This window comes from Panthera onca, chromosome B3 (assembly GCF_046562875.1).
Source record: "Panthera onca isolate mPanOnc1 chromosome B3, mPanOnc1 haplotype 2, whole genome shotgun sequence".
NCBI classification, from domain to species: Eukaryota; Metazoa; Chordata; class Mammalia; order Carnivora; family Felidae; genus Panthera; species Panthera onca.
This window is the reverse complement of record NC_138344.1, coordinates 67,056,826-67,073,905: the sequence shown is the minus strand read 5'-3', so window position 1 is coordinate 67,073,905 and position 17,080 is coordinate 67,056,826. Positions and strand designations below refer to the sequence as shown.

Sequence of the window (17,080 nt, the reverse complement as noted above, 5' to 3'; positions counted from 1 at the left end):
TAGAGAGGATAATGCTAAGTGAAATAAGTCAGAGAAAGACAAATACCATATGGTTTCACTCATATCTGGAATTTAAGAAACCAAAACAAATGAGCAAAGCAAAAAAGAGACAAACCGTAAAACAGACTCTCAACTATAGAAAACAAACGTGATTACCAGAGGGGAAGTGGGTGGGGGAGGGATGGGTAAAATAGAAGAGAATTAAAAGTACACGTTGTGGTGAGCACTGAGTAATGTATAGAATTGTTGAATCACTATACTGTACACCTAAAACTAATACAACACTATAAGTTAACTATATGAAATTAAAATTTTTAAAAATTAACAAGGAAAAGAATATATAATATGTAAAAAAAACCCAAAATTCTTTTTCTTTAAAACAGTTTGAATATGACTTATAATCAAAATAAATCTAACCAACACAAAGAGTAAAGTGGCAATTGATGTTTCTAAAAATATAAAGTTAAAATCTAGTTTAAAAAATCAGCCACTTATTTACAAACCTTTATCAACAGTAAATATTTGGTTTAAAAAACAAACAGCAGTTATTCATTTATTATTATATTCAAATTATAATACAAGTTTCCATTAAGGAATTTAAGGTCATCAACACCAAGATAAAGTGAGAAAACAAATATGAGAGAAGAAAAGTAGCAAGGATTAGAAGAGGAAGACTGAATATGCAGCTTAAGGAAGAATATTAAATGAATCCCATTAGAAAAAAAATTAACACAGATTTCTGGCTAAAGAGAGTCCATTAAAATGACAACAAAGATATAACATCTAGAAAACAAAATGTGGGGCAGGCAGGGGTAAACATCAAAGGATTTCAGTACATTTCCTGAGTCAACAGATGAAGATGGAACAACGGCTGATACGTCAGCAGCAGAAGCTGTAACCTACTATTTGCGTAGCAGAGAAGAAAACCAAGGAAGAGAACAAATTAGGCTACATTATCCTGAACTCCAGGTGTAACAAGTATGAGATATGGGGCTGGAAAAACTCTAAAGTCAAAAATGTTCACAGTCAGCTTTGCTCCTGCCTAATTCTCAGATATGAATAAGCAACCAACACATTTAAGAAAAGACTACAACATGAAAGGGAAGGAAATAGGAGAAAAAAGACCCTAAAGGAAACATTAATATTTTAGGAAACAATGCTTAAAATCACTAGTTTGTATTTTAAGAGGGATATAAGAATGTTACATCTATAGAAGGAGAAATAAATTGTTATAAAAAAGAAACAACCAACAAGTGAAGTTATTGATCACCAAAAATACAACTGTTAAGAAAGGAGGGCATTTAAAAAGGAAATCTCACATCATGTACAACAAAAAGATAGAAAGATACAAAATAATGTGAGAAAAGAGAGATGAAGATTCAAACTAGGAGGTCTAACGTCCGATCAGTGAGAATACCACAAAAAGGGAATAGAGAAAACCAAGGGAGCCAATTATCAAACAAAGGAAGAGCATTTCTCAGAGCCATCCTCAAGCTACACTTCCGTTGGCTCTGCTATTTTTGTGTGTGTGTCAGATCTGACATTTGTATGTTTTTTCCATACAAAACAAAAAGCCATAGCAACTCTAGGTCTTACATCCACACATCCTTCTCTACTGGAGAAAGTGTTTATCTCCTGCCAACCATCCATCATCCTAGGCTTCATTCCTTCTATTGGGTACATATAAGTTAACAAAACCATCCCTGATGCAATCACTATAGTCAGGAGAATGCCATGTTGTGACTGGCTTTCACCTGGATTAATACCATCCCTGAACCATCATTAAGAGAAAGAGGACAGAGATATGCTGCTACTCAATAGGAAGCTGCAGAACGGATGCAGGAAAAGCAACCTTCAATATCCAATGCATTGTTGTGACATTTCAGTACACCAACCATAAAGACACAATCATAAAAGTTAACAGAGAGGAAAAATAAGTCAGCTAAAAAGAACAAAAATCACATCAGCATCAAATTTTTCATCAGCAAAATGCTAGTGAACCATGGAGCAATGCCTTGAATGGTTTGAGGAAAAATTACTTTTCAATCTAAAATTTTCAATTCATCCAATGTATCCATCAAATGTGAGGGCAGAATAGGAACATTTTCAAAATGTATGGATTTGAAAGTACCTTCCTTACGGAAGTTTCTTAAAGATGGACTAAAAAGAAGGAATAGCCAAGACAGAGGAAGATATCAGAAACAGTAAGAAGTGGCTCCAAACCACTAGAGAGAGAAAGAATAAGTTAATCCTTAAATATACTCTTTATAGGGATATGGTGTTTACACATATCCTTCAGTAACTATTACATTTCTTTTTTTTAAATTTTTTTTAACGTTTCTTTATTTTTTTTGAGACAGAGACAGAGCATGAACAGGGGAGGGTCAGAGAGAGAAAGGGAGACACAGAATCCAAAACAGGCTCTAGGCTCTGAGAGGTCGGCACAGAGCTGGCCGTGGGGCTCGAACTCATGGAGTGTGAGATCATGACCTGAGCCGAAGTCAGACGCTCGACCGACTGAGCCACCCAGGCGCCCCTATTACATTTCTTACGTGACTTACAAAGAAAACCCACAGAATTTAAAAATCACTATATTTCCAGGAAATAATATAGGTTATCTATATACCAAATTAATATATATACCAAAAATATTTATATACCAAAAAATATATATACCAAATTAATCCAGGTGAAAACCAAGGTGACGTTTTAATACTAACAAAATTCTAAAGAATAAAAAAAAGGCTAGTTATGTGAAAATCAGGTTATCTTGTAAACAGCTTGAGATATACATATGTTATCTACCTGTCATAATCACCCAGTAATCTATGAGATATAAAAGCTTATTACATTTATATTGGTTTTCATAACTTCTACAAAGTAGGAAACTTACTCTGTCATTTCTCCCAAGTCGTTGCTACTTCTTTTCAGCAGTTAGTTAAGCACTTTGCAAAAAGAAACAACTCCTACTCAAAAATTAGCTTTAATATTTTGAGGTAAAAAAAGAGCTACAAAACAAAAGATTGACTTACATGGGAAAGTCACAAAACTGCAACCTGTTATAAATAAATGCTTAAAATGAAAATGAATCTAAATGCTTCCAATGCTCCATTAATATTCAAAGGATTAAGAAATGCAATCCCATCTTTTTCTTAGAATGAGTGAACACTAACCTGAAGAATTATAGCTCTTCTAGATCCGTTTTTTCCCATAATTACTCAATTATTCATTAGAATATGTAAGACCTCTATTGGAATTTTTACACCAGTGTTTCACAAATGGATTTAACTATAAAAGCCTAGCTATACAATCTCTTCCATAAAAGCAATATATTTCTAATATTTATGTCCTTAAAATATCCTATAGTAAAATTAATATTTCTATACAGAAAGAGAAGGAACTATTTCGTCCCCGACAACTTGATAACATCTCTTTCAACTATAGTTATAATTATCATGTACGAACTTCCAAAGCAGTTGTCAAGATTTAACATTAGCATTAATTTATGTCATAACTGACGGTTACTATAAAGATAATGACAAAGCATCCATTTCTCCAAAGACAGCATGGATCAAAAGGGAAATTTCTTCTTAATTACTACTAATCTGCCCATTTTTAATTAAATTGATCAGTAATTTATTATCTTTCCCTTTCTTGGAAGGCTGTTATTATCACATAGCTTCCCCAAAGTTATCAGTTATCAGTGATTTTTAGGCAATCCAATTACTTCTGGTGTGAGTCCCACCATTTTGTAAAACTTGTTTATGCTAAAAACTTAATACCCAATTTCTCTGTACCTTAAAAAAGAAATTTTAAAAATGCAGGGGCGCCTGGGTGGCTCAGTCGGTTAAGCAGCCGACTTCTGCTCAGGTCATGATCTCACGGTCCATGAGTTCTGGCCCCGCGTCAGGCTCTGTGCTGACGGCTCAGAGCCTGGAGCCTGCTTCAGATTCTGTGTCTCCCTCTCTCTGACCCTCCCCTGTTCATGCTCTGTCTCTCCCTGTCTCAAAAATAAATAAACGTTAAAAAAAAAATTAAAAATGCAGAATTTGCACTCAATATTTCACACTTGAAAGTGAGCAGTTTCAAGATCTTATTTGTACAGAAAGACAATTAAAAGTGGAACTTTTATGCCTTTCCCCCTTGTTTGATAATCAAAATAGTTGTTATTAGTATGTATCTTCCCAGAGGAAAGAAATGAGGTCCTTGTAATTTCCTTTGAAAAATATCTACTTCTTATGCTATGCATAACTAAACAATAAATTACAGCATTATTCCAAGTGTTTTCCCTATCAGTTTCTTTTCTAAAGGTAAATACAAATGAAAATATCTGACATACAAAATAAGAAATACTTAATTCAAGCAAACTTTAAAAGAAGTTAAGTGCTTCATGTATTTTTTCTGAATCAAAATCCTTAATTGATATTAAGCTTTGATCAGCATCAAATTTAAAATATAACACTGAAGTAACAAATTTTCATGATACTGGTTCATAATATAACTTCTCAGAAGCTGAACGTTCTGTGAAAAATGAGAAAATGAAATGCAATGTTTCTTGATAGAAGGGACAGAAATCTTCCTTCCCTTTGTGACAATACGCTAAGACAAGCAGGAAATATCAGCTTACATTCTCTATTTCATTAGATATGCCTTGTATGAATTGACTACAGCTGATTAAAAAAATTCATATTAAGAATACAGAATGTATTCAAATAGTTAACTATCAATGCGAATGAAAAGATAATGGCTTAGTATAAAGTAATCTCCATTAATTAACACTTAGTGAATAAGTTTCTACTACATTTATAAGGCCCACATTTTCTCTCCTAAATTTCCTATTTAGAAAAATTAACAGTGAATGCAAAATGGCTGCCAAACTCTTATGTACAGGGACTTAAGAATTTAATTCGTATCTCTCTTACTAGATTTAAGCAAGGTTCAGTCTTTTAGGTCTATTTAAATTTCACCATACTAGAAAGGTCTTGCTTGAGCACCCCCTCATCACTCCTTACCACTCTGTTTCCTTCGTCTTCATAGTACTCTTCAGCACCAAGCATATGATTTGCTTGTTTGTCTATTATCTGTCTACTCCCACTGCAAAGTAAGCTCCAACACAACAGGGCTTTGTCTGATCTCTTCATTGCACTATCCCCAGTGCCTAGAACTATATACCGTGCACATAGTAGCATTCAATAAGTATTTGTTAAAAAATAAAAATGATTAAAAGGTCATCAGCTCCAAAATCCTAAGGAAAAACTTAATTAAAGACATTTGACAACCATGAATGCCAAACTATACCAAAAGTTTTATTTTTAAATAGTATTTAAAATAAAGGTATAGTAAGTTTTCTTTTCTATCCAAAAAGACTAAATATCTTGTCAAAGAATAGCTGGGTTACTAACAGTTGTTAATTATTACTACATTATTCAGTTAATGTAATTGGTTCCTGTGCATACCTTAACAAGTTTCAAAAGCTCATAGAGATCTTCAACCTCATCACCTTCACGTTCGGTATACACTCGTCCCGTATCCACACTCCTTCCTCTTATGGTACGGCGGTAGAGAGGAAGAGCCATCGCTTCTGCATACAGATCGACGGCGTGATGACCCACTGTCTGATACATGTAGCTATCCAGTTCATCTGACCCCACTGCAACATTGAAAGTGGAAATAATCAGTAAAACCGAGTGAAAAAGAAAGTGGATTTGAAAGTCCATCTGGGTTACTGCTTGGAGACTTACTACAGTATATCTCTCTGCATTAACGAAGTGAAATAAAGTGGAAGAGTGGCACATTTGTCCACAGTTGCATCCAGTTCACATCAGCTCTAGTCATCTCTACTACTAATTACAGATACATATAAATTTTTAAAACTATATACAATAAATGTTTAAAGAGAAGAGTAATATAGCCAATAAATTTTGATTAGTTTATTCAATTAAAGATTTTATTACATAAATGTTTTTCAAATCATTCAAGGTTATTTACAAAGTCATCTGGAGTTGTAGGAAAAAACCTTCCTTAACTAAGTAGCTACTTGGCTAACAAGTGACAAATATTTGTAAAAATAAATTACATGCTCTTGATATATTTTATATTCAGTACTTCAACAAGACATACAAAAATATATAAATTAAACAGCAGTCCAAGATAGCTGCAAAAGACCCTGAACTTACCTCCTTCCACAGAAATACCAAAACTACAGCTACATATGGCATAATTCCCACTGAATTCTAGCTGAATAGCTCCTTCCACAACAAGGAATAAAAGGCCCACATCAAAATGTGTGACAAAAGCAGAGACTCAATCTTGCCCAAAACCCCAGCAGTGACCCACAACAGAAAGGGATCTCACAATACTGAAACCTCTCCCTGAGGAGGGAGGGGTTTGTGCCCCACACCGGACACCCCAAAACTGTAAAACCTGCACTTGAAAGACAAGGACCCTAAAACATCTGGCTTTGAAAACCAATGGGGCACACACCCAGGGGGTCTAAGGGACTGTGGAGATTTGAGATATTCCTTTTCAGGAGCTTGTGCATAGACTCACTCCTCCCAGGACCCAGCACAAAGACAGCAGTTTGAGAGATGACTGGGTCATACGTGAAGATTTATTTGCTAATATATAATTGTCTGCTGAAGGGGCAGGGGCAAGTTGGGACTTTTTTTGGAGATGGAAGTGCTGGTAAACAACATTTTCCCTCTCCTTCTTTCCACATTGCTAGCGCTGGTGACAAGTGCAGGTGCCTCACCTCCAATACTTTTCCCCCACGTGGCAAAAGTTATAGGCATGCCCTACCCTCAGCACTCTTTCCTTGCTAAATCCACAGGTGAGCCCCACCTCTAGCACTCTTTTCCTGCATTGCTAAATCTGTAGGCATGTCCCACCCCAGTGCTCCTCCCATACCTTGCTAAAGCCATGGGTATGTTCTGCACCCAGCACTCTTCCCCTGCATCACTAAAACCATGGACATCACCCTCAGTGCTCTCCTGCAGCCTCACTCAAGTTGGCCACCAAGCACAGTCCACACAACAGACACTCCTCCATCACTTGAACCTAGTAGCCAGAGGGGCTTCTGTTTCTAAGCCCCACAGGACTAGCTCTATGGAGGCTACCACACCTACAGCACTGAACAGACAGCAGACTGAAACTCCTCCCATCTGCTTTGCAAAAGGCCCATATGCTTGTCCTGGAGCTTCAACCTGAGGGACAGGCTTCATGTTAGTCACATACCTAAAGATTACAGAGGTGCCCTCAGGAACCACAGGCAAGGAGTTACATCTTTGAACCCTCCCTTGGCCTTGTTACAGCTCACTGATACCTCTCAGAAAGAAGCCCAGTTTTTTGTAACTCATGCCCAAAGGACACTTTCATCAAATCTCAAAGTTTAACAGCAGAGTTTATACTTGTGGTCCCACCGAAATGTATATATTTGCATTCTTTAAAAACTGCTGCCTGAGGATCTGGCTTTCAATCCACCTGAAACTAGTTCTTAACTGAGATCACTCCCTTTGTAACACTGATAGGTCTTGGAACACCTTCAACACTGGGGACCTAACAAGAATAAATCAGTCTACTTACGCAATCACAAAAGTTCAAGAGACAACCAGGAACTAAAGCAAGGTTGAACAACAAGGTTCATCTACGGAAGGCCACTCCCATCAAGACTGGAAGAGACAGCGGTTTCATTTAATATATAGAAACAAACACAGAGAGTAAAGCAAAATGAGGAAACAGAGGAATATGTTCCAAATGAAAGAATAAGACAAAACCTCAGAAAACACCTTACAGAAATAGAGTTAAATAATTTAACTGATAAAGAGTTCAAAGTAGTATTCACAAAGATGTTCACTGAATTCAAGAGAAGAATGGATGAGCACAGTGAGAACTTCAACAATGAGGCAGAAAATATAAGAAAGTAACAAACAGAAGTCACACAGCTGAAAAATACAATAACTGAATTGAAAAAGTCACTGCAGGATTCAATAGCAGACTAAATGAAGCAGAAAAAGGATTAGTGAGCTGGCAGACAAAGCAATGGAACTCACCCAGAAAGATCAGATCAAAAAAGAAACAAAAATTAAGTGAAGATAGCTAAAGTGACCTAGGAGACAAGATCAAGAATAATAGCATTCACATTATTGGGGTCTTGGAAGGAGAAGAGAAAGAGAAAAAGAGGTAGAAAACTTACTGACGAAATAATAGCTAAAAACGTCCCTAACCTGAGGAAACAGACATACAGGTCCAGAAAGCAAAGAGAATTACAAATAAGATGAATCCAGAGAGATCCATAGCAAGACCCATTATAATTAAAATATCAAAAGCTAAAGATAGAGAATATTAAAAGCAGCAAGAAAAAAACTAATAGTTACATACAAGGGAACCCCCCCCCCCATAAGACTATCAGCTGATTTTTCAGCAGAAACTTTGAGGACCAGAGGGAGTATCATAATATACTCAAAGTGCTGAAAAGAAAAAAACTTCCAGCCAATAAAAATCTACCCAGCAAAATTATCATTCAGAATTGAAAAAGAAATAAAATATTTTTCAGAAAAGAAAACCTTAGGGAGTTTATCACCACTAAACTGGCCTTACAAGAAATTTCAAAGGGATTTCTCTAGGCTGTAAAAAAAAAAAAGCATATGTCTAATAACTAGAAAACATATGAAAGTAAAAACCTAATGGGTTAAAGGAAATATATAGTAAAGGTAGTGAATTAACCACTTATAAAATCAGTTTATAGGTTAAAGGACAAAAGTAGAAAAATTTACTATAATTATAATTAGGGGATATACAAAACTAAAAATGTATAATATAATATTAAAAACATAATGAGGTGCCTGGGTGGCTCAGTCGATTAAGCTGAAACTTAAGCTGAAACCTGACTTGGTTTTGGCTCAGGTCATGATCTCTCTGTTCATAGGTTCGAGCCCTGACTCCACGCTGACAATGTAAAGCCTGTTTGGGATTCTCTCTCTCTGCCCCTCCTCCATTCACACACTCTCTCTCCCCCTCTCTCTCTTAAAAACAAAAAAAGAAAAAACTTTTAACACATACAGTGTGGGGGAGGGAATGTAGCTTTTAAAATGCATTCAAATTAAAGTTGCTATCTATTTAAAACAGACTGCTATATATGAAATGTTATGTATATATAAACCTCACAGCAACCAACAACCAAAAACCTATAATAGATACACAAAAGATAATGAGAAAGGAATCTAAATCCAACATCAAAAAAAAAAAAAAAAAGGCATTAAACCACAAGGGAAGACAGCAAGAAAAGAAGAAAGGAACAGAAAGAAATTACAAAAAAGATAGGAAACTTAACAAATGGCAATAAGTAATATACCTGTCAATAATTAATTTCAGTGTAAATGGACCAAATTCTCCAAACAAAAGACAAAGAGTGGCTAAATGGATTAAACAAACAAACAAACACAAGACTCAACTATATGTTGCCTAAAAGAGATTCACTTTAGCTCTAAGGACACACACAGAATAAAAGTGAAGGAATAGAAAAGATACTCCATGCAAATGGAAAAAGAAAAGTGGTACTGTTATACTTTAAAACAAAGACTATAACAAAAGATAAAGGGCATTATATAATGATAAAAGCGTCAATCAAAAAAGATGACATAAAATTTGTAAATATTTATGTACCCAACATAGCAGCACCTAAATATATAAATATTGCCAGATCAAATATTACCAGACCTAAAAGAAGAAATTAATAGCAATACAATAGTAGAGAACCTTAATCATCATGTAAGTAAGAACCACTTACATCAATAAATAGATCATCCAGACAGAAAAATCAACAAAGAAACATCAGCCTTAAATGACACATCAGACCAGATGGACTTGGTAGATTTATACAGAATATCCCATCCAAAAGCAGAATACACATTCTTCTCAAGTGTTTGTGACCATTCTCCAGGATAGATCACATATTAGGCCACAAAAAAATAATAAATTTAAGAAGCCTGAAATAATAGCAATCATTTTCTCCAACCACAATGTTATGAAAACTAGAAATCAAATAGAAGAAGAAAACTGGAAATTTCAGCAGTATGTGGAGATTAAACAGCATGCTATTGAACTAATGGGTCAATAAAGAAATCAAAGGCAAAGTAAAAAATAATACCTTGAGACAAATGGAAATGGGAATACAACAATCCAACACCTATGGGATACAGTAAAAGCAGTTTTAAAGGGTAGTTCAAAGCAATGCAGGTTTATCTCAAGAAACAAGAAAAATCTCAAACAATCTACTTTAACATCTCAAGAATAAGAGAAAGAATAAACAAAGCCAAAAATTAGCAGAAATAAGGAAACAACAAAGAGTAGAGCAGAAATAAAATAGAGACTCAAAAGACAAAAGAGAAGATCAATGAAATTAAGAGCTGGTTCTTGGAAATGATAAACAAAATTGACAAAGATTTTGACTAGATCCAGCAAAAAATTAAGAGGACTTCAAATAAATAAAATCAGAAATGAAAGAGGACATGCTACAACTGACACCACAGAAACACAAACGATCATAAGAGTTATTAAAAGCAATTATATGACAACAAATTTGGCAATGTAGAAGAAATGGATAAATTTTTAGAAACATACAATCTTCCAAGACTAACTCCTTAAGAAATAGAAAATCTAAATAGACTGATTACTAGTAAGGAGATTGAATCAGTAATCAAAAACCTTCCAACAAACAAATCAAGTGGGATTTACTCTAGGGTAATAAGATGGTTCACATCTGCAAATCAATTAACATGATGCACCATATTAACAAATGAAGGATAAAAATCATATGATCACCTCAATACATGCAGAAAAAGCATTAGAAAAATTTGGCATCCATTTATAATAAAAATTCTCAACAAAGTGAGCATAGAGGGAAGTACCTCAACACAATAAAGGCAATATATGACAAGCCCACAGCTAACATCATATTCCATAGTGAGAAGTTCAAAGCTTTTCCTCTAAGATCAGAATAAGACAATGACATTCACTCTCGTCACTTTTATTCAACATAGTACTAGAAGCTCTGGTCACAGCAATGAAGCAAGAAAAAAAAAAGCATCCACATTAGGAAGAAGTAAAACTGTCACTATTTGCAGATAACATGATACTTTATATAGTAACCCTACAGACTCCACCAAAAAACTATTAGAACTAATAAACAAATCCAAAAAGGCTGCAGGATATAAAATCAGTATACAGAAGTCTGTCACATTTTTATACACTGATAACAAACCACCAGAATGAGAAATTAAGAAAACAATTCCATTTACAATCGTATCAAACAGAATAAAATACCTAGGTATAAATCTAATCAAGGAGGCTAAAGGCCTGCACACTGAAAACTATAAGATATTGGTGAAAGAAATCGAAGAAGACACAAATAAATGGGAAGATATTCCATGCTCATTGATTGGAAAAATTAATTGTTAAAATGTCCATATTACCCAAAGCAATCTATAGATTCAATGCAATCTCTATCAGAATTCCAATGGAACTTTGCACAGAACTAGACCAAATAATTCTAAAACTTGTATAGAGCCACAAACAACCCTGAATGGACAAACCAATTTTGAGAAAGAAGAACAAAGTTGGAGGTTTCACACTCCTTGATTTCAAACTGTACTATAAAGCTATAGTAATAAAACAGCTATAGTAATCAAAACAGTATGGTATTTGCATAAAAACAGACAAATAGATCAGTGGAAAAGAATAGTGAGCTCACAAATAAACCCACACATATATCATCAATTACTTTATTACAAAGGAGCTAAGAATATACATTGGGGAAAGAATAGTATCTTTCAATAAATGGTGTTCAGAAATGGGACAGCTACGTGCCAAAGACTGAAACTACATCACCATTTTATACCATACACAAAAATGAACTCAAAATTGGTTAAAAACTTAAAACAAATTAGAACTCAAAATAGATGAAAGACCTGAAACCATAATAATTCTAGAAGAAAACATAGGTGGTAAGTTCTTTGACATTGGTCTTGGCACTGAGCTTTTGGATCAGACTCCAAAACCAAAAATAAACAAATGGGACTAGATCAATCTAGAAAGCTTCTACACAGCAAAGGAAACTATCAACAAAATAAAAAAGCAACCTACTGAATGGAAGAAAATATTTGTAAATCATATATCCAATAAGGGATTAATAGCCAATATAAATAAAGAACTCGAGAGCAAAAAAACCCAAACAATCCAAATAAAAATGGTCAGAGAATCTAAATACACAGTTTTCTAAAGAAGACACACAGATCACCAACAAGCACATGGAAAGATGTCAAATATTACTAATTATCAGAGAAATGTAATCAAAATCACAATGTGACACCTCACACTGGTCAGAATGGCAATTATTAAAAAGATAAAAAACAACAAGTATTGTAGGGGATGTTGAGACAAGGGAATTCTCATACACTTTTGGTGGGAATGTAAATTAATAAGAAATTTCCAATACGGGAAACAGTATGGAGGTTACTGAAAAAATTAAACTAGAACTACCATATGATCCAGCAATTCTACCTCTGGGTATTCATCCAAAGAAAACAAAAATGCTAACTCAAAAAAGATATATGCATCCCCACGTTCACTGCAGTATTATTTACAATAGCCAAGATATGGAAATAATATGTGTCCATCAATGGATAAATGAATATAGAAGATGTGGCATATATACTGCCACATCAAAGGCATCACACTAAGTGGAATAAGTCAGAAAGAGACAAGTATCAAATGATTTCACTTACATGTGAAATCTAAAAAACAAAACAAATGAACAAACAAAAGAAGACAAAAACAAAATCATACTTACAGATACAGAGAACAGATTTGTGGTTTTCAGAGGGAAAGGGGGTTGAAGGAGCATGTGTGAAATGCATGAGGGTGGTCAATCGTATGGCGATGAATGGTAAGGAGATATATCATGGTGGTCACTTTGGAGTTTAAACAAACATTGAATTATTATGTTATATACCTGAAACTAATATGTTATATACCAATTTTATCTTAATAAAAAATAATAAATAAACCATGTCTCAGGTGGACCCATGAGCTTTGTAATATACTTTTAATAAAACTGTTTATCTAAAAAAGAAAAAGAAATTCAATATTGTTAGAGCAGTTACAAATGTGTACAGAAACATAGCTTAAGCTAGTCAGTAACACAATCACTGGTTGTCACAAGATTCCACAAATATCAATACAGGTAAAATATTCAAAATAGATGAGTCACACCAGACTATTTTGATGATACAAACGAACTTACAAATATATTGGATCAGGCTTTTTGATCTCATATTTACTTTTGAGAAAAAAGAATCATGAAGGTACAAAATATTATTTGCAGATATTCATCATAGCATTATTTATATTAAAAATTATAGTGTATTCATATAATGAAATACTTTGCAACCATTAATATAATTTTGAGGAAAAGCATTTTCTATTTTTTACTTTATTGTTGAAGTATAATTGACATACAATGTTATATTAGTTTCAATGTTATATTAGTGTGCAACATATTGATGTGACAATTCTATAGACTTCTCAGTGCTTCCCACAATAAATATAGTCACCATCTGCCACCATGCAACATTATTACAATATTATTGACTATATTTCCTATGCTACTCTACATGCCCATTTTATAAACAGAAGTCTGTATCTCTTAACCCACTTTCACCCATTCCCCTACCCACTTTCCTTCTAGCAATCACTAGTTGTTTTCTGTATTTAAGAGTCTAGTGTTTTGTTTGTTCATTAGTTTGGTTTAGATTCCACATGTAAGTAAAATCGTATAATATTTGTCTCTCCCTGTCTGACTTATTTCACTTAGTATAATGCCCTCTAGGCCCATCCATGTTGTTGCAAATGAAGAAGGAGCATTTTCTTTTTCTTTTTTCTATTTTTTTATTTTTATTTTTATTTTTAAAATATAATCTATTGTCGAGTTAGCTAACATACAGTGTATACAGTGTGCTCTTGGCTTTAGGAGTAGATTCCTGCGATTCATGGCTAATATACAACACCCAGTGCTCATCCTAACAAGTGCCCTCCTCAATGCCCATCACCTATTTTTCCCTCTCCCTTATCCCTCCCCCTATCAACCCTCAGTTTGTTCTCTGTATTTAAGAGTCTCTTATGGTTTGCCTCCCTCTCTGAAACTATTTTCTGCCCTCCCCTTCCCCATGGTCTTCTGTTAAGTTTCTCAAATTCCACATATGAGTGAATACATATGATATCGGTCATTCTCTGACTGACTTATTTCACTCAGCATAATACCCTCCAGTTCCATCCTTGTTGTTGCAAATTGCAAGATTTCATTCTTTTTCATTGTCAAGTAGTATTCCATTGTATATATAATCCACATCTTTATTAATCCATCAGTTGATGGACATTTTGACTCTTTCCATAATTTGGCTATTGTTGACGGCACTGCTATAAACATCGGGATACATGTGCCCCTATGAATCAGCACTCCTGTACTCTCCATATAAATTCCTAGCAGTGCACTTGCTGAGTCATAGGGTAATTCTATTTTTAATTTTTTGAGGAATCAACACACTATTTTCCAGAGCAGCTGCACCAGTTTGCATTCCCACCAACAGTACAAAAGAGATCCTCTTTCTCCACATCCTCGCTAACAACTGTTGTTTCCTGAGTTGTTAATTTTAGCCACTCTGACCAGTGTGAGGTGGTATCTCAATGCGGTTTTGACTTGTATTCCCCTGATGATGAGTGATACTGAGCATCTTTTCATGTGTCTGTTGGCCATCTGGATGTCTTCTTTGGAGAAGTGTCTATTCATGTCTTCTGCCTCTTTCTTTTCTTTTCTTTTCTTTCTTTTCTTTCTTTCTTTCTTTCTTTCTTTCTTTCTTTCTTTCTTTCCTTCTTAAATTGTTTTAATGTTTATTTATTTTTGAGAGAAAGAGAGTGTGAGTCAGGGCGGGGCACAGACAGAAGGAGACACAGAATCCGAAGCAGACTCCAGGCTCTGAGCTGTCAGCACAGAGCCTAATGCGGGGCTCAAACTCATGAACCGTGAGATCACGACCTGAGCTGAAGTTGGGCACTTAACCAACTGAGCCACCCAGGCACCCCTTCTTCTGCCATTTCTTCACTGGATTATTTATTTTTTGGGTGTTGAGTTTGGTAAGTTCTTTCTAGATTTTGGATACAAACCCTTTATCCAATATGTCATTTGCAAATATCTACTCCCATTCCATCGGTTGCCTTTTAGTTTTCTAAAGTATGTTCTGCAGAATAGGAATCCCATGTGATGGTAATAAATACTGGATGCAGAAAGGATTCCATGGTCAAATAATTTATTAAAAACGGGATAACCATGTTAAACAGGTGTCTTTGCTGTAATTCTTCCTAGGCTAATGTGCTTTAACGTGTTCCAATAAGGGGAGAGATTATGAACTATATCTCAAATTTATGTACCCTTAAAAGACTTACATTTTATCAGGTATTTGTGATTCAAAGAATATATCTAGGAAATATTGTGATGGAATAATAATAACACGGAATATGTTCACAATGTGTTAGTAAGTTTTAAAAAAAGTTTACAACACTATTTGACATATATGTATGTATGTGTGTATGTATGCATATATGCCAAGAATGTCCAATTAACCTGAGTATGAAAAGTATCCTATCAAAAGGGATGAAAAAATGATATTTTAAGGGCCCCTTCATTAATCAAAACCATCACCATATGCCATCACATTTTGGCCCACCAGATCTGAACCCAACCCATACACCACACTGGCTTGCATGTACTCACATTATTACTACATACCTGTCTACTCCTAGTCAACAGTAGGAAGTAGAGATATAGCCAAAGTCACCAAAAAACCTTTCAGCCTACCCTCATCTCACACTTACCCTGGATCTTTAAATATATTAGTTTTAAAGAACACTGATACAATTGAATTAATATATTTAAAGAACTTTGAGCTTCTCAGCAAGAAACTTCCTGATGTTGGCACAATAATTAAAACATTTTACTGACTTCAAAAAACCTAGAAGACAATTTTCCTTTAAGGCTCCATTTAGTCCTAACCACAATGTAACGTGTATTAATGGAACCTATATTGCAACAATGGTATGAGATCAAATAAAACCAAAAGACTCCACTGTTGCCTGAAGCACCTCAATTAACATGCCACAAAAGTTCCTACTACAAATTTAAAGAGATGGTTTTGTGAATTTTATGACAAGGTCACATTATCCCCATTGATGGAAATAAATTCCTTTCCAGACTACGCATTGAAAACCCAGTGCCATGAATTCACTCTAACCAATTTCATACTGGAGTCATCTCTACCAGTCTTTCCTCATTACAGTTCCTTTTACAACATGTTTGGGGAAAAAATAAGTCAATCAATGAATCATTCAATAATCACCAACTTCCTGCTGACTTTAAATCAAGATTAGCTAAATCCTCTCCATTTACCAACCCACAGCCATCTACTCTCTTCCCCTACAGTTTCAGCTGATTTTTTTTTCCAGCTTTTACTTCCTAATATTTTAATTCCATTTACTGTTGAATTTTTCTAGCAATATTCTAAGTAAATGTCTCCATACCATTCTGAAGTATAATTTAGAGATACACTTTATCATTTTATCCACCCTGCCAGTGAACCATGAACACATGGAAGATTATACATCAATGATTCAGTACAAAGTAACTATACTAATTCAAGTAGAGAAGTTTAAAACAAGATAGAAACTCCAGGTAGAAAAATTATATCATTATATATATTATATAAATTTCTGTTTTTTAAATACCAAGACCTCTCAGATAGAAAGCTTAAAAAACCCACTTGCCTGCTTAGCCAGAAGGAATAAGGGAAGTTTTTTTTCCTTTAGTAACAGAACATAAGGCTGCAACAAAAGTCTGCTGCTTCTTTTATAATATAGAAGTTACAATACAGTTTCCATTCAAGCTTAGTCAAAGAGTTTTCTCTGTATTATTTAAAGTCAGAAAAAGGAGGTCATTTCCAATGCTGTTATATTATTCGTCATTGAAATGCTGTTATAT

General features: G+C 34.5%; 1 protein-coding gene across 2 annotated transcripts in view; it reads right to left on the bottom strand.

Annotated features, from left to right (window-relative positions):
* The window catches only part of DPH6 (diphthamine biosynthesis 6), a 183,722-nt gene that overhangs the window by 158,485 nt on the left and 8,157 nt on the right, over positions 1 to 17,080 (bottom strand). For both annotated transcript variants that reach the window (XM_060619007.3, XM_060619006.3), the window contains exon 3: positions 5,457 to 5,650. In XM_060619007.3, coding sequence (XP_060474990.2) covers positions 5,457 to 5,650 — 194 coding nt within the window. The remainder of the gene's footprint in view (positions 1 to 5,456; positions 5,651 to 17,080) is intronic.